The sequence below is a fragment of the Leuresthes tenuis genome, unplaced genomic scaffold, assembly GCF_036924035.1.
Source record: "Leuresthes tenuis unplaced genomic scaffold, fLeuTen1.0.hap1 SCAF_4, whole genome shotgun sequence".
Taxonomy (NCBI): domain Eukaryota; kingdom Metazoa; phylum Chordata; class Actinopteri; order Atheriniformes; family Atherinopsidae; genus Leuresthes; species Leuresthes tenuis.
This window is the reverse complement of record NW_027325358.1, coordinates 10228396-10255739: the sequence shown is the minus strand read 5'-3', so window position 1 is coordinate 10255739 and position 27344 is coordinate 10228396. Positions and strand designations below refer to the sequence as shown.

General features: G+C 39.8%; 1 protein-coding gene across 1 annotated transcript; it reads right to left on the bottom strand.

The window, feature by feature from the left end:
- Nucleotides 1-1638: 1638 nt before the first annotated feature.
- smc3 (structural maintenance of chromosomes 3) lies at nucleotides 1639-26311 on the bottom strand. Its single transcript, XM_072384523.1, has 29 exons — nucleotides 26105-26311; nucleotides 25369-25444; nucleotides 25174-25212; nucleotides 25008-25075; nucleotides 24732-24803; nucleotides 23215-23294; nucleotides 23040-23118; nucleotides 22679-22796; nucleotides 22059-22234; nucleotides 21833-21913; nucleotides 21244-21408; nucleotides 18644-18765; nucleotides 17999-18212; nucleotides 17645-17748; nucleotides 16559-16658; nucleotides 14867-15027; nucleotides 14514-14655; nucleotides 14260-14410; nucleotides 13864-14014; nucleotides 11563-11716; nucleotides 11277-11435; nucleotides 10282-10389; nucleotides 9892-10000; nucleotides 9158-9405; nucleotides 5948-6160; nucleotides 5463-5654; nucleotides 4498-4675; nucleotides 3203-3309; nucleotides 1639-2570 (listed from the first exon to the last, which is right to left on the bottom strand). Exons 1-29 carry the CDS (start codon nucleotides 26117-26119, stop codon nucleotides 2499-2501), a joined length of 3654 nt encoding a protein of 1217 aa, XP_072240624.1. The 5' UTR covers nucleotides 26120-26311; the 3' UTR covers nucleotides 1639-2498.
- Between the last annotated feature and the right edge of the window lie 1033 nt (nucleotides 26312-27344).

The window sequence follows — 27344 nt, the reverse complement described above, 5'->3', positions numbered from 1 at the left end:
TGAATACGATAAGATTCGGTGCCAAGACGTGCACAGAACACGGATTAAAATATCTAAAGAAGTGGGTGTACTACTGCCTGTTTTAGGTTTACGGTGAATAGAATAGTGAGACCACTTTTGATTTGAGTATGAGATTCTGATTATTATTGCTCCGAAGAAATGAAAAAATGCAAAGAAACCATTGCTTTTTATCCTGTGTGGATTTCAAAGGGTTAAGAGGTCTCCTCCTGTGGCTAAAATGGATTCAGCACCTCCGTTGCTTTGCAGCACATTTCCGCTGCTACAAATTTGCTGGAATAGTGTTAGATTACACATCAGAATAATAACAGCTAAGAGGTGAGATGGGTGAGTGGAATGAGGGTGTTATTTCTCCTTTTTTCACATCAGCGGTGTGAATTAGCTGTATAGAAGGCCAGATGAAAGCAACTTGGTCTGAGGCAGATGCTCCTGAAATATAGTGAAGTCGAGCCATGTTTGCTCTTATGAGGTTTTTTTTCTTCCCACCAATGAAACTATACGTGTTGGTTTTTCTCTTCAATGGTACAGAGCAGAGAGCTGTAAGAATAATCTAACCAGGCCGTTTAGATGATGAGGGCAAACCGCATAATAAAAATAGAGTAAGTGACAACAGAGCTGGTGTTTCACTGTGACGCAGGGGATCAAGTGAATCTTGGCGAGCGCTGCAGACCGAGATACTACAGAGGTCTGCGGTTTAAAAAAAAAAACAGAAAAAAAAAGAAAAAGAGATCAACGACACCGTCTCAGGAGGTCGCAACCTTTCAGATTCGCTGCCAGTGCAAGGTGATGTTACACCAGAATGAAAGCCACGTATGCCTGACATGTGGGGTCTCCCATGGTGCACAGCAATTCAACAGGATCATTGATCACATCACAAACAAAATATATCACGAGTGCAAGGGCTATGAAATGTGCGCCAGATGCTGACCTTGTTGCCACAGTTGCTGCCCACACGTCTTCACTGTCCCGCTGCCGAATGTGTTGTGGATCAAGTTTCCTTCCCAGATTAGATTAATTTGGTGGTGAAATTAAAGGATTATATACAGGAAAACAAGTATTGGAAACAGCCCAGCACAAGTACAGTAGTTACTAAACCAACATCATTGAATACTTTTTCATTTTGTGTACATATTTGAATATTTTAGGATAGAAATGACATGTCTGAATGAGCCAAAACTTTTGTCCAAAATCATCTTTAACGTGTATAAATCCATCTTTATTTGTATTTTACATACAAGCACACATGAGCTTTATTATTTAACCAAAGGCTAATTTCCATGCATGAGTGTTTTCAGTGTTTCAGTTCGACTGAAATCTTACATTTCTTAAAGAGTACTTCAGTAAATGCGAAACAATGAGACCTGAAGGTGGCCTAATCGTGTCACATATTCACCCGAAAAGTCTTGCCTTTACTTTTCGTTGACCCGTTTGATGTAGAAAGAGTCCTTCAACGACAGTCCGGTCTCAGCTGTGCAGCACCACCAAGTGGTCTTTTAAGAAGGAGGGACCATGAATATATGAACATGTGACCGAGCTCAATTTAAACTTTTATTATTTTTGTAGGTTTTCTAATTACATAAAAAGGAAAACATACATTTAGAAATCAGACTGGAAACTAGGCACAATATATGAGAAGTTTAATCTCAAGCAATATCTCCACTAAGTAGGGAGTAACCTGCTGCTTTAGTTACAGACAGCTTCACACCGAGTCAGGAGGTGTTTTATATCCAAAAATGTGTTTTCCAATTAAACTTTCATGTATTCAACTCACCTAAAAACAAGAAAGAAATACACAATACAGTAATAACAATAAGAAGAAACAACCAACTTTTAAACATTTAAAGCCATGTGGCTTTAGTGACAAATACAGGTTATCATTGTTTGGTGCGTACAAAGAGTCAACATCAGAGGAACCTCACTAAAAACGAACGCGGGTGAAGTTCTTTCTCAAGACTGGAAACAAAAACAGACGTCCAGATCAGGTTAATCTTTACCAAAGTCATATCAAAACTGGCTCAGCTGTACACAACTGTCCTGAAGGTCTGCGCCACCGACGCTTCTCACGCCGGACAGATGCCCAAACCTCAGCTCAAATGTATTGTTGGGAAAATTCTCCACAGTAACACAAACCTGAAACGCTCCCACAAAGAGCTTTCCAAGGAAAATAAGGAGTTTTCAGTGTAAAGTAAACACGCTGTAGCTGTCAGAGACTAACACAAATGCCTCTGGCTCACCGACTGTTTTCCTAATAAAACCAGATTTCATCTGGGATATATATATATATATCCAAACTTAAAACTGTTCTGATACGAGTCGACTTTTCTTTATTATTCATCTTTACCGTGGCTTTTTTAAAAAAAAAAGAAAAGGCTGTGGATTCAGCGGGATATTTCTGTCTGTGACCTTTGTTGTTGGAGGCTTCGAGCAGTGCACTAGGCGGAGGAGGAAGGTACGAGGGGATGATAGAGCGCAGGAAAATATTAACCATGTGTGGTGTCATCCTCCACAAAGTCTTTGGCCTGCTCCGCTGTGATCACATCAATGTGACTCACCTAAAAGAAACACATACACACAGTTAATGAGCAATCAATGGCTCCACTTCAGCGCCAGCGATTAATCTCATATTTCATGGAACCTGAAAAACTAACAATAATTCATCCTTCATCTAACAGAAATCCCAGTGAAACTTCTCAAGCTGATCATTTACATTAAATATTGACAAATTCTGGATTTCTGGAACAGAAAACTGGATAAACTGAGTTTCACTCATGTTAACACGGTCAAATGTTATGAAGGAGGGATTTTGAAAATACAGAAAATACCGTAACTAACAAAAAAAAGTCTTATTTTTACTGTTTTAGGAATAAAATGTAAAGTTAAAGTCAAAAACTTTAAACTGTGAATTAAGTGGAGAGCAGGTGAAGGAAATGGGATGAAAGAAAAAGGCAACAAAAATGTTTTATTTCCCCAAACTTCCCAGAATTTTTCATTGAGGACTGAATAATACTTATTAATGAATTATCCCCAAACAGGGAAACTACTCTTTGCAGCACAGAGAGTCCGTAACAGTCATCTGTGATTACAGAACTGCGTAAAAGAAGCTTCTTCTTAACTTCCTTGGCTTTGGGGGAACAACCCACCCGCCCCGCAGCAGAAACACCGAGCCGTGAAGGGAAAGCCTCACCTTGTTTCTGAATTTGACGCCGTAGAACTTGTCCGCAGACTCGAGCAGCTCGGGCCTGAAGGTGGTGGTGATGAACTGAGCGTGGCCGGCCAGCTCAACAATCATGTCTGAAACGGACAAGCATCACAAACATATCAACGAGGCGCCGGCTGATGAACAGTCCAGATTAGTTTATCCAAAATATCTGTGATCATTCCTGAGGAAATCCTCTCGAGTTTACAGAACATGTAACATATATTCAATTCTGTTTAGTTACAGCACAAAAAGAAACAACGGTTCTTTCCTCCGTATGACTGTTTAAGTACAAAAACCTGGATGTTTATCATTTTGAAATCATCTGGTGAATGTTCTGACTATGGAAGCTACCATGCTGCAAAATATCTGTTAGACATCGTAGTTCTAGATACTGTTACTCTTTAAAAAAAACAATTACAACTAAATCAATGCACAATATTTTATTAAAGCACCATCTTCTCTGCCCAAAGTGGACGCAAACTAACTGGTGGTGCTGGTCTATTAGCTCCCCTCAACATAAAGAACGTACACATAGCACACAGAGGTGAAGCTGTCAGCTCAGACCACCACGAAAAGCCACAAACTCTACATAAAAGATGAATGTAGAAAGTGTTCGATAAAGTACTCCAACCCTGCATTTCCTCTAAAGGAGAGTAAAGAGTGACGCCTGTGGTTGCAGAAAGAAAGATCGCAGTCTGAGAAAATGACTGTACTTCTCATTCTATTGTGAACTGCGAGTCACTTTAAGTCTACTTCAGTACAAGAGGTTCATTTAGTAAAAACGATGGCCCCATTTAGACGTACAAAGCAGTGTACGCTTTAGGGCTTCACTAACTTGTGTTAACGAGTTAGTGACGTGTGACAAATGGTCTGCAATTATCTAGCACCTTCGCTAGGTTCATAAATTACTGCCACTGGGAGCAGCTTGGGGCTCAGGCTGTAGTCTGAACCCGTTCAGACATAAATGTTCATCTCTTACATGCAGAAACTACTCCGGTTATATAATTAACTGATTTTAAGAAATTCAGATTTGTATCGCCTAGAGAAATGATTGGAAATTTAAAATAGAAACACAAAAGCGTCACATTCTCTCCGATCCTTATCCAGACCTGGAAAAAGCTAAAAACTTTCCATACTTTAAGACTGGAAGAACTCTGTTGCCTCAAACCAAATCAACCCCATTATCTTTTTGGTAGTCTGTTTAAATCTCGAAATGTTATGGGTGCATTAGCATGACCATGACTCCCAGACGTGGGTGTGCCTCAGTTTGTGTTTTTTACCTGAGACAGCCTTCCTGTGCTGGGCGTCAAGGGCCTGATCAATCTCATCGAACAGGTAGAATGGAGCGGGGTCACACTTCTGAATGGCAAATATCAGGGCCAGAGCCACCAGAGACTTCTGACCTCCAGACAGCTGCTGCATCTCCCTCATCTCACCCTGCTTTCCAGTGAACGACACCTACACAGGAAATGTGGATGCAGTTAAGACCGACACAGGAGCAGAAAAACATTCATTCTCACTTATTGGTAAAACAGTCCACAGATGTCCAACACCCTTTGACCTTTTCTAGGTTTAACAAAGTGCTTTACAGTGCGTTTCTCATTCATCCACTCGCATACACTATCATTTTACAATCTATACGCAGCACCTTTTTGTCTTCTCCACTCACACGTCGATGAGCTTATCAGTGTCAACGTGGGTTTCAGTGTTTTGCCAAAGATACACGGAGAGGCTTAGGATCGAATCACAGATCCTCTAATTGTAAAACTACTCCATCAGCTGAGCCACGGCCGTGTTCAATGATTTCATTATTAATAGATTCTCTCTTTAGAAAGGATGGACAAAGCATCTGCTCTATTATGAAATCCTTTATACTGATTGGGATACATTTAGTGTGAAGACAATTCTGTATCACTCATTGGGTGACTACCTTCACCTTGGACCCGCTTTGTGGGGAAGGATCAGGTGCTGAAGGACTTCTTGTAAATACTCCATAAATACACATTCACATGTTTCCAGACAACAAATTCAGGGAAAAAACTCAAATGCATAAAATACCCGGTAACAAAACAGCTTTTTTTAAAGCACTTAATTAAAAAATAAATCAACATAATTCCGATGCTCACCAGTGATGTTTGAGTGAGTGAATTATATGAAATGAAGGAGGATGTTGCCCTGCATACGGCATTTTTACACTTGACTCATGCAAACTTTATTGGTGGATCTGTATAAAACCGTTTCTTACTCTGATGCCAACTCCTGTGAACTGGTCCACTGAGGGAACGCTACTCTGTGACCCAGAGCCCCTCTCGCTGTCTGCACCCCCCTCTCCTTCATCCTGAGACTGGCTGCCTTCAGCATCGCCCTTCTTCATCACCAACGTAGCCTTGCCGCCTGGCACCAACTTCTGGAAAACCTCACTGAAGTTCTTTGACACCTTGAAGGAAGACGATGAGAAACCGTGACGTTTGATCGCATTACTCTGAGGTTGATTGGAATGTGAAACGGATGCGAGACTGACAGAGCATTTGCACCCTTCAGAAGAAGAAGAAGAAGAAATCTGACAAATCAAACTACATTAGGCTGACGAAAAGAAAAGCGCATCAATACAACATGAATTTAAATTTAGTAAAACATGGCACATTTACAAGCAAGTTAAATATCTAGAGAAATCCCTTTCCATTGGTGTAATGCTGATCGGTGCTGATCAGAAGCGGAGGTGCTCTGTACCTGTTTGAAGGTGAGCTGGATGGCCTCATACTTGCGCAGCTCCAGGACGTTCATGAGCTCCATGATGGATTTGTAGCCACGGTCCAGCTCATCCTGACGCTTGATCAGCTTTTCCTTCTGCTCGGAGAAGTTGACAAACTGGTCGAGAGCCTTCTTGTTGACGTGACTGTACTTCTTCAGCTCTGTGTTGCACTGCTCCAGTTTTCTGAACAACTGAACGAAACAGGAGACGTAACATCATTTCTTCATTAGCTGCAGGACAATGATTTGTTAGTCTAAGAAACCTTTTTGTGTTTACAAAGGTTATTCTTGATTTACTCCTCATTTCACCCAGTGGAGTGGTTTTAAAAGATGCTATAAAAACCAAACATTATGATCATTGTGAATAAAAAAAATAAATACTTAAGGTAGGGAGGCAGAGATATACCGGCCTGCCATCAGTCGATACATCAGCTGAGATTAATATTCAGCTTTTTGACTGGAATCAACCAACTGGCAAATGGGATAAAAATCACACCACAGTAGTGTCTGATATTTATCTGGTTTGTCCCTCTCGTGTCACAATGACCTGAAATCAACCGTATTTACTTACATTTCATTTTCTTGGTCACATTGTCTTTGGACATTTAGGCAGTGAAAAGTTATTGAGTCGGTCCCTTCGTCTCCTCTTCTTTTTTATACATTATACAACCTCACACCATTTTGCTCTTTAGTCATTTGACATTTTCGTGGGCTTTTGATGGAGTCTTTGTGGCCTTTTCAACCTGACAAAAATACATGTGTATGGCTGTACATTTGCAGGTTTCACACAGATCTGCAGTTTTCTGACAGTGGTGGTATGTCTCAAAACTGTCGGGGAAGCCAAAGAGCAAACAAGGTCGCCGTAATTCTCAAGTATTGCTTTAAAAGGAAAATAAATGACAAAAAAAAGAAGAAGCAATCAGTTGTCAGAAAAATGATGATTGTTACCAACTATATCGGATCGTTTTCTCCCTAATTCAAAGGTACATAGATGGAGTAGTTTTTTCTGTTCTTACAAACCAGTGAAAAATAAATCACAATGACTTAACTTTTCTAATGAAAGACCTGAGCTTGGCAGTGCTACAAGATTAGTTTTAATTCTTTGTTTCCCTCCCACAGACAAACACTGTCTGCTTTTAATAAATGCATTTCGCCAGCATCTATTCATATCCGAGAATGGAATGGCCTGATTAATTATGACAAAGTGCCGCACACTTTCCAAAACTCTCAAGCTATAAATTCACCCATTTAAATCACTAATGACCAAGGGAACATGAGCAAGTGTCATTAGTACTCGGCCCCCTCGTCCACTTCTGCAATCAGTGGTACCATCTTGCCCCCGTGCAAAGTCCCTAGGAGAAAGATCAAGTATATGAAGTGTTTATGAGAAACTGTGAAGCTATTTTGAGCCTCGTCAAGGAGGGGAGCTGAGACACAAAGACACACAGAACACACACTCAGACACTTATGAAAGATGCAGCCAGGTCCACTCATCTCACAGTCTTTGCTCCCAGCGGCAGCTGGCTGAAAGGAAAAATTAGACACAGCACTAACTCATGTCTGAGTCACTGAGTGGGTGGGATGTGATGCTTCTGGACTTTATTCCTAAAGAAACAAAGCTCCAGCTCTGTGTGTGTGTGTGTGTGAGTTCATTCCTTAATATGACTCTGGAGTTAAAAGAGGACACGCAGGAACACTTCCACCAGCTACTTAATTACTGTTAACGCTGTTGTTGGCCTGTTATGTGTCAAGTATCACCGTGGAGTCCAACTGTTCATCTCAGGCTGCTTTGTCTTATGGAGCATTTCACCATCTTTTAGCTCATTTCTCTCTTTTGATTGACAGATTTTAAGACATTAGTCTGGTTTCTAAATACTAGCGACGCAAATCTGAAACAATCTTTGGAAAAGCTGGAAAAAAATAAAACCTTTAGAAAAAAATATTCATAGGAATGAAGCAAGTGAGGCTTTGTAGTGTCGCCAGAGGGTGGCAGTATGGGTTATGTTGCTAGTGCTGGTCATTCAACAGAAGCAGTAGCTGTCTGAACATGAAACTAGTCCAGTTAACACTTTCTGAAAGACAAACAGAGATATGTTTGTTCCACGACTTTCAAAGCTTCATTATGTCTGGGATAGTGCGGCTAAATAAGCGAGTTTGAGCAGCCAGTAAAAACATGTTCCACTTGTTAAGATTGCACCAGATGAACTATCCGAAGCACCTTTAGGGGAATATTTATTGAACACCTGACACACTTCACAGTGCACTGCAAGTGTGGTCTGATTCTAACTGTAGTGAAGTCATCTTTTCCCAAGTCTTAAGAGTATTCCTCCTTCCATCTGTCCTTCGGCTTGTGAAGTTTTTAATGAGGTCGGGAAAAAGAGCTTCGGAAAAAGACCATACGAGGCAACACACACATTAAACAGAGCTCTTACGTTTAGGAGAAACAAAACAGAAACAAGTGGAGTGGCAATCCTGACAGGTAAATGGAGAGAGAGCTCTTTTTCAGGAATTTCTTTCATTACGGGGAATAACTTGGATAGTATATCCACTTTTGGAAGATGCCTGTCAGTCGTGTGAGTTTATCGTTTGACAGCTCAAACCGGACACAGCAGGCGAGTCCTTTAGTTCTAATTTTTGCTAAGTCAGACGCAATTTACAAAGTAGTTTCCCCAATACTCACCAGATCTGGTTTGAAAAAGCCTTGCAGAAATGCAGAACATTTGCATGTACTTTCCTTGCACATTAGGAAGAGATTTTCTGATTTTCACTGTTAATATTAATGAAAATCCAGTTACTGATCTTTTTAGCCAAAGGATGTAGCTCTTCTCAATAAAACTGTCTTCTGCCTGGGATTCAACTGCCTATCAACTGGATATTGAATATGAAGAAGTATTTGGAAGCTTATATAGCTAATATTTCACTCTAAAGCTTAAGTGGACAGCAAAAGAAAAACATGGATATATACATTTACCAACTCGGCTTTATAAGTTTGTAATTTATGGCCCAAAAAAGAAAAAAAAAGTTGTTTTCCTGCTGTTATTTTCACGCTTTCACACACTATAAGGATAAAAATATTCGTGTCAAAATGATGCTGGTGTTGGCTGGCAGCATCATTCAAGCCAGGAGCCATCTGTTAACATCATTAAGCATGGCGCGGAAGCGTGCGTGTGCATGTGTGAGCGTGTCTACCTGTTTAAGGGTGAGGGTCTGGTACTTCTCAAAAGCCTCCTGAGGCAGCGAGCCGAGCTCTCTGATCTTCTTCATGCACTCCTCTTTCTTCTTGAGCAGCATGCCCTGCCTGTTGGTCATCTTTTCCAGCTCTTTGGTGTCATGGTTGATGGCGTCATTCTGCTCTTTCTCAATGTTTTTCCATCGCTCCATGCTCCTTATGTGGTCCTTGATCTCTGCCTCCGTCTTGTCAATCAGAGCATCCAGATCTGGGAGGTGAAAATGTTACAGTAGCTTTTTTGTCTGGTATTTGCATAGATGTGTGTGGTTGTGGGCATGTAGTAAATTTATGCAAATTTTTTTTAACAACAGTCAAAACTGTAAGGCAGTTGTTAAGTAACACTTGCACATGAATACTAATCAGCTTCAGAACATTATGAAAGATGTTGTTTTTTTTTCTAAAACACATATTTGTATAATACAATGCTACGTCTGGCCTTTACATTAACTGGGACTGGACTGTTGAAACCAAATAATATGAATCTGTTTTAAATGGATGCAAATTCTTCTCAGGTCACTGAGTTTACTTGAACTGAAGCTGCCTTAATCTACTACGCTAAATAAAACATTTTGGCTGGCTTTTGAAGCACTCTGCCGGAGGATCTGTGGTTTGCATTTTGTTCAAAGGTCATATAGGAGAGGAGTGTTTCTGTGACCACTGGCACCCGCCTGTTGGGTCTTTGTTAAATGCCTACCTTCTGATCGAGTCAAAGTTTCTTTGACACGTTTGTTGATCCCATCCAGCTCAGATGTCGTGGCTGTCAGCACTGTGCCTCCCTCAGTCTCCCGCAGCTCATTTAGCTCCTGTGTCAATGCATATGAGGATATACAAAAGAAAAAGGGGGGACAGGGTCATGACAAATGATAATTTCTGACTTTTACGACCATCATATGAAAACAGTGAATTCAGAACATTCATGTAATAACTTCAGTTTTTTTTTTTTAAATCCTTGTTTAATGATGCTGTAATGATACTTCATTTATAATGAGAACATAAAAATAATGGACATGAATGACAGATGGTGAGGAATAAAAATATTTAACAGTACTGAGCTGCCCTCTAAGTGTTTCCAGGAACACTGTACCTGCTCCACTTGGTCAAGACGCTTCCGTAAGTTCTCATTGAGATACGTTTCCACTCTGGTCATGATTCCCTCCAGCTTGATTCTCTCATTCAACAACTGTCTGTTGTCCTGAGAGCCAAAAATAAGACCAACAAACAACCGTTACTCATATGATGCTGCAGACAAACAGGAAATTTGTAAAATTATTAATTCCAAGTGGCTGAATATCAACCCTAACCCAAGAGCACACAAACACCCACAAAATATACACATTTAGACATAAAGACACGTTAAAACAAACTAATTATTCCAAAACCAAGTGTTATGTAATAAATAACATGATTTGACAACTGAAAACATTTCCGTATCATAAGAGAAAGGCTCCATGTTGTGAAGAGTTGTTGTGTAATGATAGCAGGAATGGAGTGCAGTGAGGTGAGAGCAGTGAGCAGCTGGCAGAGAAAGAGGGGGCCATGCTGGATCACAGGAACATCCCACACACAGCTGCAGGCTGCCATTTTCACCTCACTCGCATCATTTGAATACAGCGACGGAAGGCGGAGGCCCAATGGAAACAACAGAATGTACGGTAGGTACAATTCTACATGTAAGCAGGCACCCATTGTTTCACTTTCAACACGACTCCGATCCCAGCTGCAGGGTGTGAGACCGTCTGATAAATGTGGAAAAAAACTACAAAAAAAAAAAACACTAAAATTTGTCTCTCTGTGCTCTAGATATAAAAAACGTATTTTCATAATATTATCATAAACACAAAGTCTACTGAAGGAACCACGGTTTGAAATCCATTGTTGAATAATCAATTCGGACGAGGACTTTATGGCTTATTTTAGTGATAACATAAACAAATTGCTGGATTTTGTCAACTTAAAATCCTTTCAAAATGACAAACATTCCAACTCAAATACAACATTTAAGGTTTAAATGGAGTGTTTGGGGTCTTTGGAATATAATTCACGATGTGACAAACCGCAACAGATCATGTTTCTCCTGACCTGCTGCAACTGACGAATCTCATCATTGAGGTCATCAACGCGTCTCTGATCCTCGAGGCTGAGCTGAGAAAGAAGATCTGTACCGAGCTCAGCCTTCAGCGACTCCCTGGTCGACTCCATGGCGTGGAGACTGGCCTCCAAACTTTGGAGACTGCGTTGCTGGAGAGGAAGAGGAGGGAGCATGAGTCACACACAGAGACAACACATAGAACTGGAAGTCCCAGACACCATTCAAGCAAAAGTTAATCTGGTTTGGGAATGTATACGTTTAAAATATGGATACAACCTTGGGCATAAATGTCTTCTCCGACTGCTGCCTCTTCTCCTTCAGCATCTTCATCTCTGACAGAATACTGTCTCTGGAAGCCTTAAACTTCCTCTGCTGTGTCTCGATCTGCTGCATCTGGTTCATCAGTTGGTCGATCTCATTGTTGATGCGTGGAACGACCATTAAGGAGGTACAACGACGTTTTTTTATGAGTGAGCATTTAATTCCTCATCCCTCAAAGGTCATTCAGCAAAGACAAGTGTTGACCGTTTAAATTCAGTTCAGTTTTATCTATACGATGCCAAATCACAACAAACGTCATGTCAAGGTACTTCAAAGATGCAATCCAATTAAATTATTCCAATTCATTGTAATCGAATCATAATCCAATCAAATCAAATGAATTAAAATCAAAATTAGTCTTATTCATACATACAAAGCCAGTTCAAGAAAACGTCGCCTAGCTAAGGAAACAACAGATTGCACTGAGGCTTCTCTTTGATCCAATCCCCCATCCTGAGAGTGCACGATGTGTGCATGAGGAACAGTGGAAAAGAAAAATTGGATTTATCATTCTCTACATTCGATTCTGATTGGATAAAATGCTACTGAAACTCATCAGGAAACAACAGAGAATGTTTAGTAGAAGGAGTTCTCATTGGCAAACCGTCTTTGGGGAAGCTTAAAGGCTTTTTAGTGCAACCCACAGTGCTTGAATAATATGATTGGGCTTCAAAGGGGAAGACGGTGTCATTCCGGATATCAAGGCCGAGGATTAAGAAAGGGCTGCACACACTCATCAATAAGGCAAATTAACAGACAGCCTTATAGATTTTCCAGGACTCCACTGGGACTTTGAGGTTTAACAGGACTCAATGAACACGGAAGCAAATCAATCTGCAGATTTAAAAAAAAAAAAATCTCCTTCTGTGGGCCAAATCAGATTGAAAACATAAATGATGTAAGATTACTTATTTTCATGTGTAATATTAGCTGACAGCAGATATACATCTCATCTAAATCCCCCCCAAAAAAGGTACTTTGAACAGAACCAAGCTGCATCAATTATGCTCAGTAACAATGCATAAACATTAACTGTAGAAACACCAATGTGGTGGCAAAATTAACTTGGAAACCGAAAATGGAAAGAGTGAGAAACGGATTCATGAAACAATGAGGTGCATCAACTTAACCTTGTGGTTATCAACAAGGCAGCAGTGGAGAGTGAACAACAAGAGGCTTTTAAATCATTGATCCACTCTGACTCATTAATGCTTCTCCTGCTTACTGACATACAGAGATTATCAGGTACACATTAACCAGCTTATACATCACAGGCTGTCAGTTCAAGGCTGCACATCATCACGCAGGCTTTCTTACTCGCATTTATTCATACCATGGCGGAAGTGACCATACTCAAACATACAGCACTTGCAAGCCAAAACCCTCTTTGATTCACTTGTTTTGCTTTTGTGTGCTGTCTTGAAGTGAGTCATGGCTCTGTCAGGTATGACCCAATATACTCTAATCCTTCTTGACCTGCTTAAATCCTACTTCTGCTGGCTTTGAGGGAGCCACATAACCCAAGCTGCATTTAAAACACAGGCTCAGCCATATCACATCACCATAAAATTGAGTGATTATCTAAGGGCACTTTCACAACAGAGTCTGCTTCTGGTCTGGTCTGCTTTAAACGGACCAGAGTTTGCTTCCTCGGATAGTCCGCTTCGTTTGGGCAGGTGTGAAAGCTCATCCGAACTCTGGTGTGGACCAAACAAGCGAACTCCAGTTCGAATATTCCAACAACAAGCAACTCATCGATTGGCCAGATGCCTCGTTCATAACAAAAACAAACAATGAAACAATACCAAAAAAGGCAGAGATTTACTTCTTTTGGCTGTATCGCCAACTTCAACCCAAAAGAAAAACAGATGCCTCTATCCTGAGAAATTCAAATCTTTCCAGGAAGCGTCAGATATGAGACACCAAATTCTTGGGATCTTGTGAGTCGGCCCATTTTAACATCATCAATAAAGCTCACTGTGGTCGGGCAGCTGTTGACACGATCCCTTTTTGAAGCTTTTAAAAACACAAAATGACTTGTAAAGTCATCTCAAACTCAAGAAACAGAGGGAATGACTAAGTTATTTTTCTGCAGCACTATTTGCAATAAAGGCTCTTAAGTTTTATTCCTAAAAATCCTTCCGTTTACTCTCCAGCTTCCTAAAGAAGAGCACATCAAGTACAAATTTCCCTGTGGTTCTCAATTAAGTATTGTAATAAACATACTAGTTACGCTTCTTAATTAAAAGGATATGTTCTATGTTCCTCCGCAGGTTCTCATTGAGCTTGGCCTCCAGCTCACCCAGCTCCTCCTCGGCTTTCCTCATGTCTTTCTGAAGCTCCAGGCGAGACTTTCTGGTATCATAGTAACCTCCTGTCAGAGCTCCACGGTGGCTCACTTGGTCCCCTGGGAAGTCCAAATACAATGTGTGTACATGTAAGGAATCTGTTGGGCTTTCACAGATCTATCCTGAAGGTGTGTGATAGTGAAGATAAATAAGCTGTAACACCTATGACAGCTTCAACTGTCTGTGACTGCATAAACATTCAAGAAAAGGCTTTAACAATACAAAAAGTACATAACTTTTTCTGCCATCCCTCTCTTATTGTTCAGATGTAGTGGTGCAATCCGTGTAACACGGGTCAGCTTACCCTCCAGAGTTATACAGTCCATGGTGAAAGCTCTTGCAAGCTGGGTGGAAACCTCCATGCTACGACAAATCAGAGTCTTCCCAAACACATGCTTGAAGGCCTTGTCAAAGTTTTGGCTGTAGCGGAGCTTGCTGATCATGGGGATGGCATCCTTTTAGGGGAGACAACAGCAGCAAAAGCTACACTCTCCGCAAACAACCAAGAACAGTCTGTAATATCTAAACCAACAGATGCAGTTAAGGAATGAATCTTACGTTGGTCTCAGGGTAGGCGGTGTCTCTGACATCCAGCTTGGTCAGTGGCAGGAATGTGACTTCTCCAGGCAAGTTCATTTTGTTGAACTCCATGAGAATTTTAGTACTAACTTCATCAGTCTCCACAATGTGGTAAAACAGTCTGGAAGATACAAGTTATGTTTCTTATTCAAATAAGCCAAATTAATAGGCAAACAAACAAAGAATGGCTATAACCAACTTAGGATCTATCATTATGAATTATCTCAGACCAAAATTCAAATCAGCTATGAAAGATACAGATGAGAATAACTGAACGTTGAAGCAGACAAAGAACAATCAGAAGCTAAAGAAAATGCTTAACCAATGCACACCTCGTTCCAGCAGTCACCTCCACACAGGTGTAAAAGGCTGGCTCACATTCAAAATTATTCATGACAATGCCATGGTAACCATTGATGACATGCTGGTTGATTCCCTTCCGCCGAAAATGTTCCAGGACTTTGTTGATGCTGTCGATACCATTCAGAATGGCCTGAAGGAGGAAGGAGATCAATGACAACATGTGAAAAACATATGAAATATAACAATAAACATTCATTTAAACATCAAATTCAAATAATGAAATCCAATTGCAAGAAAAACATTTTCTTATGAAATATCTGTGCACAAAAACATCGAAAAGCATCTGCACTAAATATGTCTCAAACTTCACGCTCAGTAGCATAAAAGAGAAAAACAGAAAAGAAGCGTCTACCTCAATATGGTGGAACACTAAAATGAACTATGCACAGCTAATATAAAACGCTAGAGAGGGAAAATAGGAAGGAGTCCATCAAACGTAGGAGATGAGACTGAATCAGCCAGGACAAATGAAAGAAAACTGAATGCTTGACATTTGTCCATGAAGCTACAAACAGCTTCTTTTCATCTCTGCAGATATTATTCAGAGGTGATATTTGATTGATGTACATGCCCAGAAGAAATGACTGGATGAGGCAGAGCGGAGTGAGTCATATGTAAATATAGCTAGCTATCGTAAAGAGAAAGTAGTGAGGTTGATGAATGATTCCATTTGATATAACCATCCTGATAACCGGGTGAGTCACAAAGTGAGTCCGTCTCAGTACTCAGGTGGGCTCACTTTGAGAGTGATGCACTTACTCAGACACTTGCCCATTTTCACTTCCCCCAGAGTTCTCAACAAGTAAGAGCATGAACGAAGGCTTAATACACATAATGCATGGTTAGACTATAGCTGACGCACTGACTGCAAATTCATAACACTGTGGTCTTGATGGCAACCTGCAGTGGATGCTGAGAAACTGAATGTTACCACCTTCCTTTTCTTTTTTAAATAATTCAAAAACAACAAAGTCAGTAGTGCTGAGCCCTGGCATTGATTGCACATCAACGCTTGCATGTTAGATCCTGGATCTTTCACGGTGAGGATATCTTCCATCTGGTCTGTCATAGTGGTGCGCAGCAGACCTCGATGATGCACATAAGCTCCAGCTGACCATCCACTATCGCTCACTTCAGGGCTTGAGTGGCGGGTCGGACATGATACAAAGATCTTCAGTTCTACTTGAGCCTCTTGTTATTCCCCCGGTCTGCCTCAACAGGCCTTTGTCTGCAATGGGGTGGTGGGGAGTGAAGTTTGCCATTGTAAGCCAGGCTTCCTGCAGCCAAACTACCCTCCTAGGTCTCCAGAGAGCGACTGCTGTCCCAGCTGTTGCTCCAAGGGCTCAAAGACTTTATCTCGATGTAAATGTGGAGCCGTGTACTCTTTATTTCAGTGGAAACATGGACTGGAGTTGGAGGCCATCAGTGTAAGTATCAAAAATTATTAGACTCAAGCAGTGAGGAGAGCATTCGTATAACGACCTATTACAGGCATCAATGAAGCAAAGATTATGTATTTCAACTCCCCAATAGTGCCAATGAGACATCTAAAGTGATCACTGGATAAATATCTTTTACTTGTGCTCAGACTGAAGGACTGATCATGTTGTTGTTTTATTATGCAAATTAGTAATTACGCAGTCATGCACAATGACACAGACCTTGCCTGTAGCTGCTCTAAGGAGCTGCTGTTTCTTTTCCAGGTCCTCTCGTTTGGCTGCCAGGGCCTGCTGCTCTGCGTTCTCCTCACGCCACAGGTAGCTGGACAGATAAGGTCACTCTGCTATGATTATGTCACGAGAAAGACACAGGCGTAACTGCCATGATATGATACTCACTGATAAGAAGTCACTGATAAAAGAAAAAAATGTGTGTAGATATATATATATATATATATATGTGTGTGCTTGTTTTCATTTTTGTGTAAGTGTGAATGTATGTTGTTGAGAATTATGAATGTGGTTCCATATTACAGCTTAAATGCTACGTGATTTTTCAAGAAACAGGAAGCTCAATTCATCCACCTTAGAGGTACTTCTGAAATCAAAAAACCCTGGCAAAGGCCAAAGGTATCATCCTCTGTGTTACATAAATAAACGTCAGTGTTTAAGTGCACTTAAGAGTTCCGGGGCAATTCACAGCAGACAATACACTGCTAAGTAGCTAAAATTTGCCAAGAAGAAAAAGCATGTTGGCTTAGAGGGGGGGAGGATTCAGCCTTCCCACTTAATCTGAGATGCAGACATGACTCATTCATCAAAATCAGGCAGTGCTACACAAGACAAAACTACACATAACAAAAATATAAACCCTAAGGCCACACTAAGCCTCAATTTTAATGCCTATAATATGCTGTTTTACTTACTCATATTCTTCTTTCAGGGGTCTATAAGAATAATTTGAAAGGTTGCACATTTAAAAAGAAAAAAAAAAGGGAAAAAAAGCATTGTTGTTCTTATGCTCTACATACTGTCTGAAATGCCCAGTTTTAGCACCTGTCGGAGTCTGAGGCAGATGTCAAAATTACCACGAGGCAGGCATGACGCATATATGTTCATGCGTGATGTCATCAAGATTAAAGTGAAAAACGTGGACTACAAAACAGGTATTTCTCCAGTGGGATGAAATAAATCTATTCAGAGTGTAATTTGTTACACTGCAGATCACAAAAAGCTAAATTACACACAAAAGGGGTGAAAAGCAAAAACAGGCTTCTTGTGATATCTGGTCAAAGACGCTGTTCTTACTTTCTTTCACTCTGGAGTTCATCTTTCTTGTTCTTCACTTCATAATACTTTTTGTCCAGCTCCTCAACACGGGTCTTGACCTCGTTAAGATCTTGATCAAGTTTCTAAAGTCAGAAAATAAAAACAATTGTCCCCGTCAGGAGATCAAATTAAAACTACATGAACATTTGCAACTGGAATACAAAGCAATTCAAAACCAAATTAAAATTTTCCATTTGCAAGACTTTAAAACTACAGCAACAGGGTGTGCTTTTGAGAAAATAAGTTGGTACACATGGTCTACAACAAACTCAGTGCTAACAGCTTCTTGATGGAAATCACGAAGCGCAGCTCAACAGTTTTGAGTTGCCTTACATTGTACTGCTCAAGATTCTTCTCCTTGTTCGTCTCCGTGTCCTCCAGGTCTTTGTGGATAGCTGCAATCTGCCTCTTCTTATCATTGATGGCCTGGTCCAGAGACTTCAACTCCTTCTTGATCCACTTGTCTCTCTCCTCCTTGGAGGTGAACTGACTGCCACGACCCTGCTTGGCATACAGGTCAGTCCTCTCCTGTGTAGCTTGGGCCAGTCTGGAAAGAAATATCACAAATAAACCATTTTCTTAGCAAATTATCATAATAAAAATATCAACCAAAGAAATGTGATTGTACACGTGTGGACAGCTATTAACTTTGTCAGTCAAAGGGTTACATATAGGTCCCTATTTCTCCACCATTCAACAAATCAGTTAAAGCCAAGCCACATCTTAATGTGTATAATTTCATTCAAATTTAATCTTTAAAACATCTATTTTGAGATGGCACTTTTTTACTCACGTTTCAACAAATTAACGTATCTAAACTTTTAGTTGCACTTGTCCAACTAAAGAAGTCTCAAATATGACGTGCCACCACCTCTTAATCTCGTGCACAGGAGGTTTTCAATGAGTTGACTCATAGACTGAGTTATGCCCGATCTTCAGCTGCTTAAGGAACTGTAGCTGTGAAAGACTCCTCTCTACCTGGAGATGCCACGTTCCTCCTTTTCCTTAACCATGTTGAATTTAGGTTCAGTCTCTTGCAGTTCTTTTTGTTTCTCCTCAATTTTCTCCAGCAGCTTCTGACGCTCCTTCAGCAGGCGTTTCTGGTGGAGCAAGAATTTTTAAACAAATCTTCAAATTCATTCAAATGTTCATGTATTAGGACAGTGTGACATGGCGATATGGTTGACACGACAAAAGCTGATGAAAAAAGCTAACGAAAATCATTGTTTGAAAAATCAAATGCCCTCATAAGCATTGTCAGCATGGCGCCAACGTAAAGATGAAGGAGCATAAGTTTCACCGCATCTCTACAACAGCAGACCTACACTGACAGAAATCTCTATATGGTAGCTGTTGGATGACCTACCGGTACGAAAAGAAAACCTCTTCTGAACCCCCCCCCCAAAAAAAAACTACCTTGATTGATGTCCAACCTAAAAGCTGATTAAGCCAAGACCACCTAGAAGCAGTGAGTTCTTTCATTTTGCCCCAATAACTTTTGGCTGATGTTGTGCAAGCCGTAGCCAGTTGGGATTAATCCAACCACCAGCCAGCATGCTGCCTGGGACCCATCATAGCTCACACACAAATGGAGCCAAAAAAGCCGTTATCTATGATTATCATCTTCGTACTCACATGCTCAGAAACCCACACTAAACACAAGGCCATATGGAGAGTAATTTATGCCAAATCTGTACACAAAAGCTTGTGCCAAGAATAATGTATAGAGGCGCAGAGTCCGATGGTGCCCATTCTGTTTCGCCTCTCATTTCGTCCCACAGGGGGATCCTCACACTTTCATGCATACATGGGTTGGGTGACATATTAAATCAAACACAATATGAACATTTTACACCTAGTGGGTGCAGACTGACAGATAAAGTAGACTAAATATTCTAATCAAACACTGATCCACGTTTATCTTTTCTATACGTTAAGGCAAAGCTTGTTGACTTTAATATTTTTCTTGCATTTGCTGAAATTTTCCTCATGCTCTGGCAGTAAGACAGAAGCTAGACAATTTTTGTGAAAGAAATGCAATAAAATATGGTTCTTAGGGATCCTCCTGGTGCCTCTGATGCAGTTTGTAAGAATCCACTTGGTCTGAGTAAAACCAGCCCGTATGGTGAGCCTCTAACCTGCCTACAGCAAAGTTCAGACTGGATGATTTTCAATTATGTTGGACTTTACTTTAGTGGCCACTCCACAACATGCTGTTCTTGTGATAGAGTCTTTTAAGTCACAACGGGTTCACACGAGATGAATGATCGGTATGCAGACCTCATCTATCTTAGTAAAGCAGTTACAGCTGTCATGAAGACAAATGATTCTCAGAATTAACGTTACAATATGATACAAGTAGTAACATGAAAAATCAGGATTCACATCATTTAGTGTGAACCTGGCTTTAACCCCTTAAAGAGTTGCCGTAGTTACTAGCCTGCGCATGTATGACAGCCTCTTCTGAAGGGAGGAGCTTTGGAAGCAGAGCTGTAGCACTGCAGAGAGGGAGGGGGAGGAACCTGCAAAATTCTGGGTATATTTTTCATATTACTCAGCCTTCTTTTCAAGGCTGCTTGTGTTTAATTTAAGTAAAAACATTCATACACCTCCCACCTCCACAATCAGTATAACATCCATTCATATGACCCATCCTATAGTATAACAGATACCAACAAGTCGATCAGCGCCAACAGTCTTTTCTGAAGTGCAGTGGATTGAACTTCATCTATAAGTTTGGATAACTCATCCCATGCTTGGAAAGTCTGGTGATCCTTCTCTAAATCCAGGGGGACACATAAAGGACTTATTCCTCTTTGTCTACTTTTATGGACGTTGTGTTAGCCTTAGACTCACCCACTATGAATGTTTAATACGGTGATGTTGCCTTCTTTTCAATCACTCACTATCTGAACACCAAGATTAAAGAAATATTATCCAAATTTTAAAAACTCATTCAGTTTAACTATCTGCTTCTTAGATTCCCACAACAATGTAGATGATTCAGCATTGTAAATATTATCAATGTCATAACGGCAGAGAACACCACACATACAGACAATCATCGCTAATTTCTGAGCCAAAAACATGTTATTTGAACCTGTCACACTGGCCACTGCAGCCATGTCCTAAAGACTGAACTGATGAGATCAACCCGATTCTTTGTCTCTTTCCAAAATTCTACTTTACAAACTGTTTGAATCTGTGCTTTTTAATTCATGGCAATCATTTAAGAGGAGTTCACTTGGAGCCAATATCATTAACCAATGAAGACCTCGTTGGACACAGCGTGAGGTGCATGTACAGGGAGCATAAAGTCTTTATTGGTTAATTATCTACCAAGTAAAACCAAAAGTATGTTGGTTAGAGTTGCCCTAATCAACCAACCACTTGGTTTGTTTTCCCCTACTATAGTCAGTTTCTTACTTTATAAACATTTTACAGACCTCACATAAATCATGTCAAACTCAGGCAAACATCCCTCCCTTCACACTGACGATGAAGGGGATGAAGGAGGGGGGAGTGCTGTTGGTGCAGCATCACGTGTACAGTGTGACGCAGATGGGAGGCTTCCGTACCCTCTGTTCACTGTTGCCTGCCAGCTCGTCCTGCAGGTCCTTGGCCTTCAACTCAAGCTTGGTCCTCTGCTTGATCTGCTCCTGGCGCTCTGCCGACAGTTGCTCTTTTTCCTCCTTCATAGCAGAGATCTTTGACTTCAGCTCGCGCACAACGCGCTCCGTCTCCTGTAAGACGGGAGCCAAAATGAAGAAAACAGGCTCCGAGATTAGTTTAAAAAAAAACTTTCCTACTCTGCACTGATTAAATTAGCTTTAGAAACTTTCTGAAAGTATGTTCACACCGATTTCGTAAGACATTTATAAGAAAACTGCTTCCTACAAAACAAAATACAAAAATAACATTAGATGTAAAGCTAATTCACAAATTAATCAAGCACTAAACTTTTGTCTCAAATTTGGATTTATCAAAAGCTACATAAGATTTTGACTCAATCGCTACAGTATCAATACAACAAACAGACATTTGTTATTGAAATATTTAAAGTTTAACTACGTTTTTTTGATGATTACTGCAATGCTTTTTTTTCTTTTTCCCCCCACTCCTGATTCCAGATTTGGGTATCCAGCCTTTTCAGGTGGAACTTTTTACCTCTACTTTGTCTCTGGCATCTTGCTGAGCATCACGCAGCTGTCTGGATTTGTCTCCACAGGTCTCTCTCTTGGAGGACAGCTGGAAAAGATCCGAGCAAAACAAATGACAAAGCTATAAAGTGAAGATCAGTTTTGTATCATGAGTACGTAGTATTTTAAATACATAAAGATAACTGTGCACGGTTTTAATCTGAATACATTTCTATCCCCCTTCCCTTTGTTACCTCATCCAGTTTGGCACGGGTTTCATTCAGCTCCTGGTTGTAAATTGTATACTCCAGAGCTCTTCTCATCTTGTCCCACTTCTGGTACTGAGCCAGCTCTTCCTTTTCGTCCTCCAGAGTGTGCAGACGCTCCTCAATGTACTTCAGCAGCTCATTGATCTTCTCTCGCTTCCCCTCTAGAAAAAAAAAATGCAAATTATGTAAAAGAATAAAAAATAAAAAATAAAAAAATCCTCCAACTGCAAGATGATTTCACCCTGAATGTTGTTTACTAGTTAATGTTTTTCACTGTCATTTATTTTTTTAATGCAAAATTGCAACTTTAATAATAAGATTTGAATTGGAATATATTGTAAATATCCAACATAAATGTCATGACTTTGTGTAGATCAAAGATTAAAAAAGCAATCTTTCCAAATTTTCTTAATTCACAAAGGCATGTTTTTTTTGTTACATCACTGCGCTGTAGATAATTTTCCTTTTTACGGTTCTTTGTAATAAAAAGGAATAAACAAACGAACCCTTATATAAGCAAGTGAATCACATTTCACCCTGTCAAACCAAACTAAAAACAAATTCAAAGCAACTGGTGAAATGACACCGTGTTAAGAAGCTTTTACCCGTTTCCTTCATGAGGGAAATGCTCTCCTCCTTTCGCTCGTCATACACCCGAGTTCCCGCAACCTCTCGCAGAAGCTTCAGACGCTGGGAGTCGGGTGCTGTGGCCATTTGATTAATCTGCAGGAACCATTGAAATAATGTAATACAGATTAAATCCCACAACGCTCTATTGTACCTGTAAAATTATTCTGACAGAAAGTGAATTTCCTAGATACTGATTTTACAAATAATCATCAATTATCATATCTGCTGATGCTGTGGGTCATGAGTCTTAAATATAACAATTGAAGACACGGATGCTCTATAATTTACGCCCTGCTTTATAAACAAATATGAAGTTGGCAGGTGCTCCTTTCTCACCTTTCCCTGCTTCACAATGTAGTAGGGGTTACTGCGAGAGAAGCCGGCACTCTCCAGAAGGTTCATGACATCATTCTTACTACAACAAGAACAACACATTGAATCCATGAAATTGGCAAGTTGTAATTTTCTATGATCACAGGCACGAGGACAGTCGACCCACGGCTTTACTTACGTCACCATCTTCTTGTCCAAGAAGTACTGGTCCTTCTTTGCACCAATGACACGGCGAAGGGAGACCTCCTCTTTGTCAATCTGGAGGGGGACGAATTTGTCACTGGTCAGGTTGAGAACTGCACATGACAGTCAAATTGCCTGTTTGGCCCCACAGTATCACTAGGCTGATTACAGTTTCAAACTCACCTAAAACCAAACATTAGATTTCGGTGGTGCTCTAGACATCCGACATCATCAACATAATAAGCACTGTGTGTAGTGGAAGAAATGTGGTGCAATCATACTTTTTATGCTGTATGTTTGATGCAAGTACAAATATGTCAGCAAACATCAGCAGTAAATAAATAAATAAATTGACCAAACAATGAATGCATAATTAAAATTAACCTGACAATTCCAATACATTTATAATGACATAGATAAATGTCTCAGAGCTACAAAGCAACTATACCTTGGTAGTCAACATCTAAATCAGTTATCAAACGCTTCCAAGAATTTTGTTAATATAGAGTAGCACAAAAATAATTAGCCCACAAATGACAGTTACAGGCTTGTCTTGGAGACATGAAGACCTGGATGAACTATAATTTAGTACTTTTAAATCAGACAAAACTGAGGTAATTGTTTTTGGCCTTAATTACTTCAGCGGTTTTCTCGCCAGTCAGTTAGTTACTCTGGTGGCATTAACTTAGCTTCCAGTTCAACTGTGAGAAAGTCACTTTTGACCCGGATTTGTTGTTAAGTTCAAATCTAGGTTGGACAACTTTAATGCCATCTTAGCTGGATGCCCAAACAACTTGAAAATCCTTCAGTTGATCCAGAATGCTGCAGCCAGAGTACTAACTGGTACTGCCAAGAGAGATCACATTTGTGTTAGGCTCTTTAAGCTGGCTCCTTGTAAAATTTAGAATAGAATTCAAAATCCTTCTAATGACACACAAAGCCTTTAATAGCTAGGCTCCACCATATATGAAAGATCTTACTGTTCCCTACAACTAAAAAAAGAATGAGTAGCAGAGCTTTTAGTTTTCAGGCATCTCTCCTGCAAAACCAGCCCCATGTCCATGTATAGAGTGATGACACGCTCTGATTTTTAAAGACATCTTAAAAACAAAGAGATTTTCTTTAACTGGTTGATCTGTTTTAATGCTCTTTTTCAATTTAACTTGTTTGTTTTTACAAAGTTTTTCTTAGATTTCCTTTTCTATTCTATCCATTATTTTCCAGTTATTCTGATCTTTATTTATTTTTTTGTTTCATGTCCTGTCCTTTATTTTACACCCTTGTTTTATTCAAATTCTTACTTCGTGAAGCACTGTGTTTGAAAATTGCTACATAAATAAAAGATGAGTTGAGAAAGTTTTTCAAGGCTAAGGCCTAGGAGTGATGCCGAGAGAGTGGCATGTGAATAATCTCAGATAATTCCATCTGAAACTTTGATTCCCCAAAAATTGGCATTTGAGACAGCCCCAAATTACAATTATTTGATCAATGCAAAATGTTTCCCATTCCTACCGGCAGCCGGTTGTCAGAGTTGTCAAATATAATCTCCACAAAGGCTGAAATAACACGTGGCCCAGTTCCTTCCTACAGTGACAGGGGAACAAAAATATAATCAACACAATAGTTAAAAAGTCTACCTCTAAAATGATTAACAGGCATGCTTGTAAAAATGTTGAATGATGTTAAATCACAAATATCTTATTTATAACAGACATGCATCTATATCCCAACACTTTGTCAATGAATCAATTTAAAGCTGTAAAGAAAGTTAAATTTTCCTGTACTAACATGGAGAAGGGCCAGGCGCTGTTCAGGTCGCAGGTGACTGAATTCATCACTGAGCACAAACTGGATAGCTACAAAAAAATCAGAGAGACATAGTTTTAGATGACAAATAACACTTACCAGTAACTGTTTAACTACAATGTGGCAAAAATAAATAAGGCTCACATACCGTAGAAAAAGTTACTCTTTCCTGACCCATTTCTTCCGACTGAAATAGTAATAAAAAGAGAGATGCCATTATTGACAACATGATTCATACATCAATCTTTGGCAGGGTCAATCTGGTTTTGCAACGAAATAAAGGGCATTCAAAATACACCGGAACAAGATTAAATCATGTTTTAAGAATGAGATATGCACTCACCGATGACATTGTGCTTCGGACTAAACGGGTCAACTACAGTTTGGTCCCTGTAACTTCGGAACCCCTGAATAATAACCTGCATGAAAACAGTGAGCACCCAGACAATAACAATGTCTGATTTGGGATAATATTGACCACATGTAGTTGATAGAAAATGTTAGGATACAATAACGATAAAACTTCAGTTTTCTTGAATTTATGGAGATTATTAGACTCAACATGTGCAACTGCTGAGGGAATATCATGTTGTTATCAATAGCGGGGAAGGGCCTTGCCTGACTGTCACTGTACAGGCTAACAGAGGCTATCATTCAGGACGTTTACCAGCTTGATAATAACATAAACTACGGTACGGTAACCAAAATAATACCAAATGTACATTTCGCATAACAAATTTGAATGCAACATGACAGTGCACAACGTTGACTTAGAGGGATTAAAATGAGCCCATAAAAGTTAGCCTAGTAGCGTTAGCTTAGCCTCTTGAGAGGTGGGCTTGCAGTTCCATTCAAGATAACGCCGACAGCGCTAGCTAACATTAGCAAACTAGCAACTTGACTGATGCGGTCTTTTCATGGAGTTTTCATGGCTTTTCAATTCAATCAGTGCAAAATGTATAAAGCCCAAACACACCACCCCACATCAGTCAGTAAAAATATCGTTAAGCTAATCTGGTTACTGTTATTAGGATAGTTAATAGTCAGCATCATCCACAATCTTGGATGCGTTAGCTTACCTGTTTGATGTACATGGCTGTTTAAATAGGGCTTCTCCTCGGCAGAATTCGGAGACAAAACAAAAAGGCCCCCCCTCCACTAAACTGGAGAAGCCGGGAATCTAATAACACCTACTTTGCAAATTATATTGACGCATTCAAAATTAGTGAAGTACAGGGTGCTAAAAGAGAATAACATGGAAAATGGCGGCGGGGGCGGGATGGAATGGGTCGTACCAGTATGTAAAAATGGCGTAGTAGCGACAACGAAATACTAAATTCTACGTGATTAGAAGTAATTTAACAGTAAAAATATTGAAATTTTAATATGATACACATATCTTTGATAACGTTATGTTCCCAGATAAACAAATTTGGCATGTGTAATACTTACTCACCTCTTAACCTGTACAGTTGGTACATTCTGTCTTTTCTCTTCTGGGCGCCAAAGAAAGACAGTACAGTGCCTGTGTCGTTCAAGTACCCATTCACCGCTGAACGACTATGGAAATCTGTTTTTGCCTTATGAAATAAAGAAAAAAGATCTACTTGATTATTATGTAATCATCATGAGATTGTCAGAATCATAGTTTGGTGAAAATAATGAGGAATATGTCATTAGAATTCAAATAATCTATTAACTATCACAACACAAGACATAAAGTCACAGGCTATAACCATCAGGCCACTGTCACAGTTGGGAGTGATTCATAAGAAGTTCAAACTAAATTCAAATGAGATGCTGAATCATGATTTTTGTGTTAGTGTCTAATATTTTGACAATATTGTTTTATATAGGAATCATAATTGTGTTTGCTCAGTTTATGTTGCTTTAAGCAGGCACAATAAAATGGTCTAATAAGGAAAACCTGTCATGATTAAGACTTGTTATTTCAGAATCACAATATCCTGTCTCACAGTCATTACATGAAATTTACTCTTTTTTTCAGTAAACGTCATTCAAATGCATGGACTGATAGGTGTGCCAAAAATTTATTTGCAAGGTAATGACTCAATAAATGTGGAAATATGAAGAGAAATACATTAAATGATGCATGCATGTGAAAATATTAACACAGTCAAACAAAATGATAACTATAAATCATTGTGTGTTCAGCTATTCATTGCTTCCATATGTATGCCTTATATAAGCTATCTGTTCAGCTGGTCACGGAGAGGTTTATCTCAAAGTAGCTTAAAGGAATTACAAAAGGCTGAATTCATGAGTTACACCGAAAGCTTCAGCAGACTGCTTCCTCGC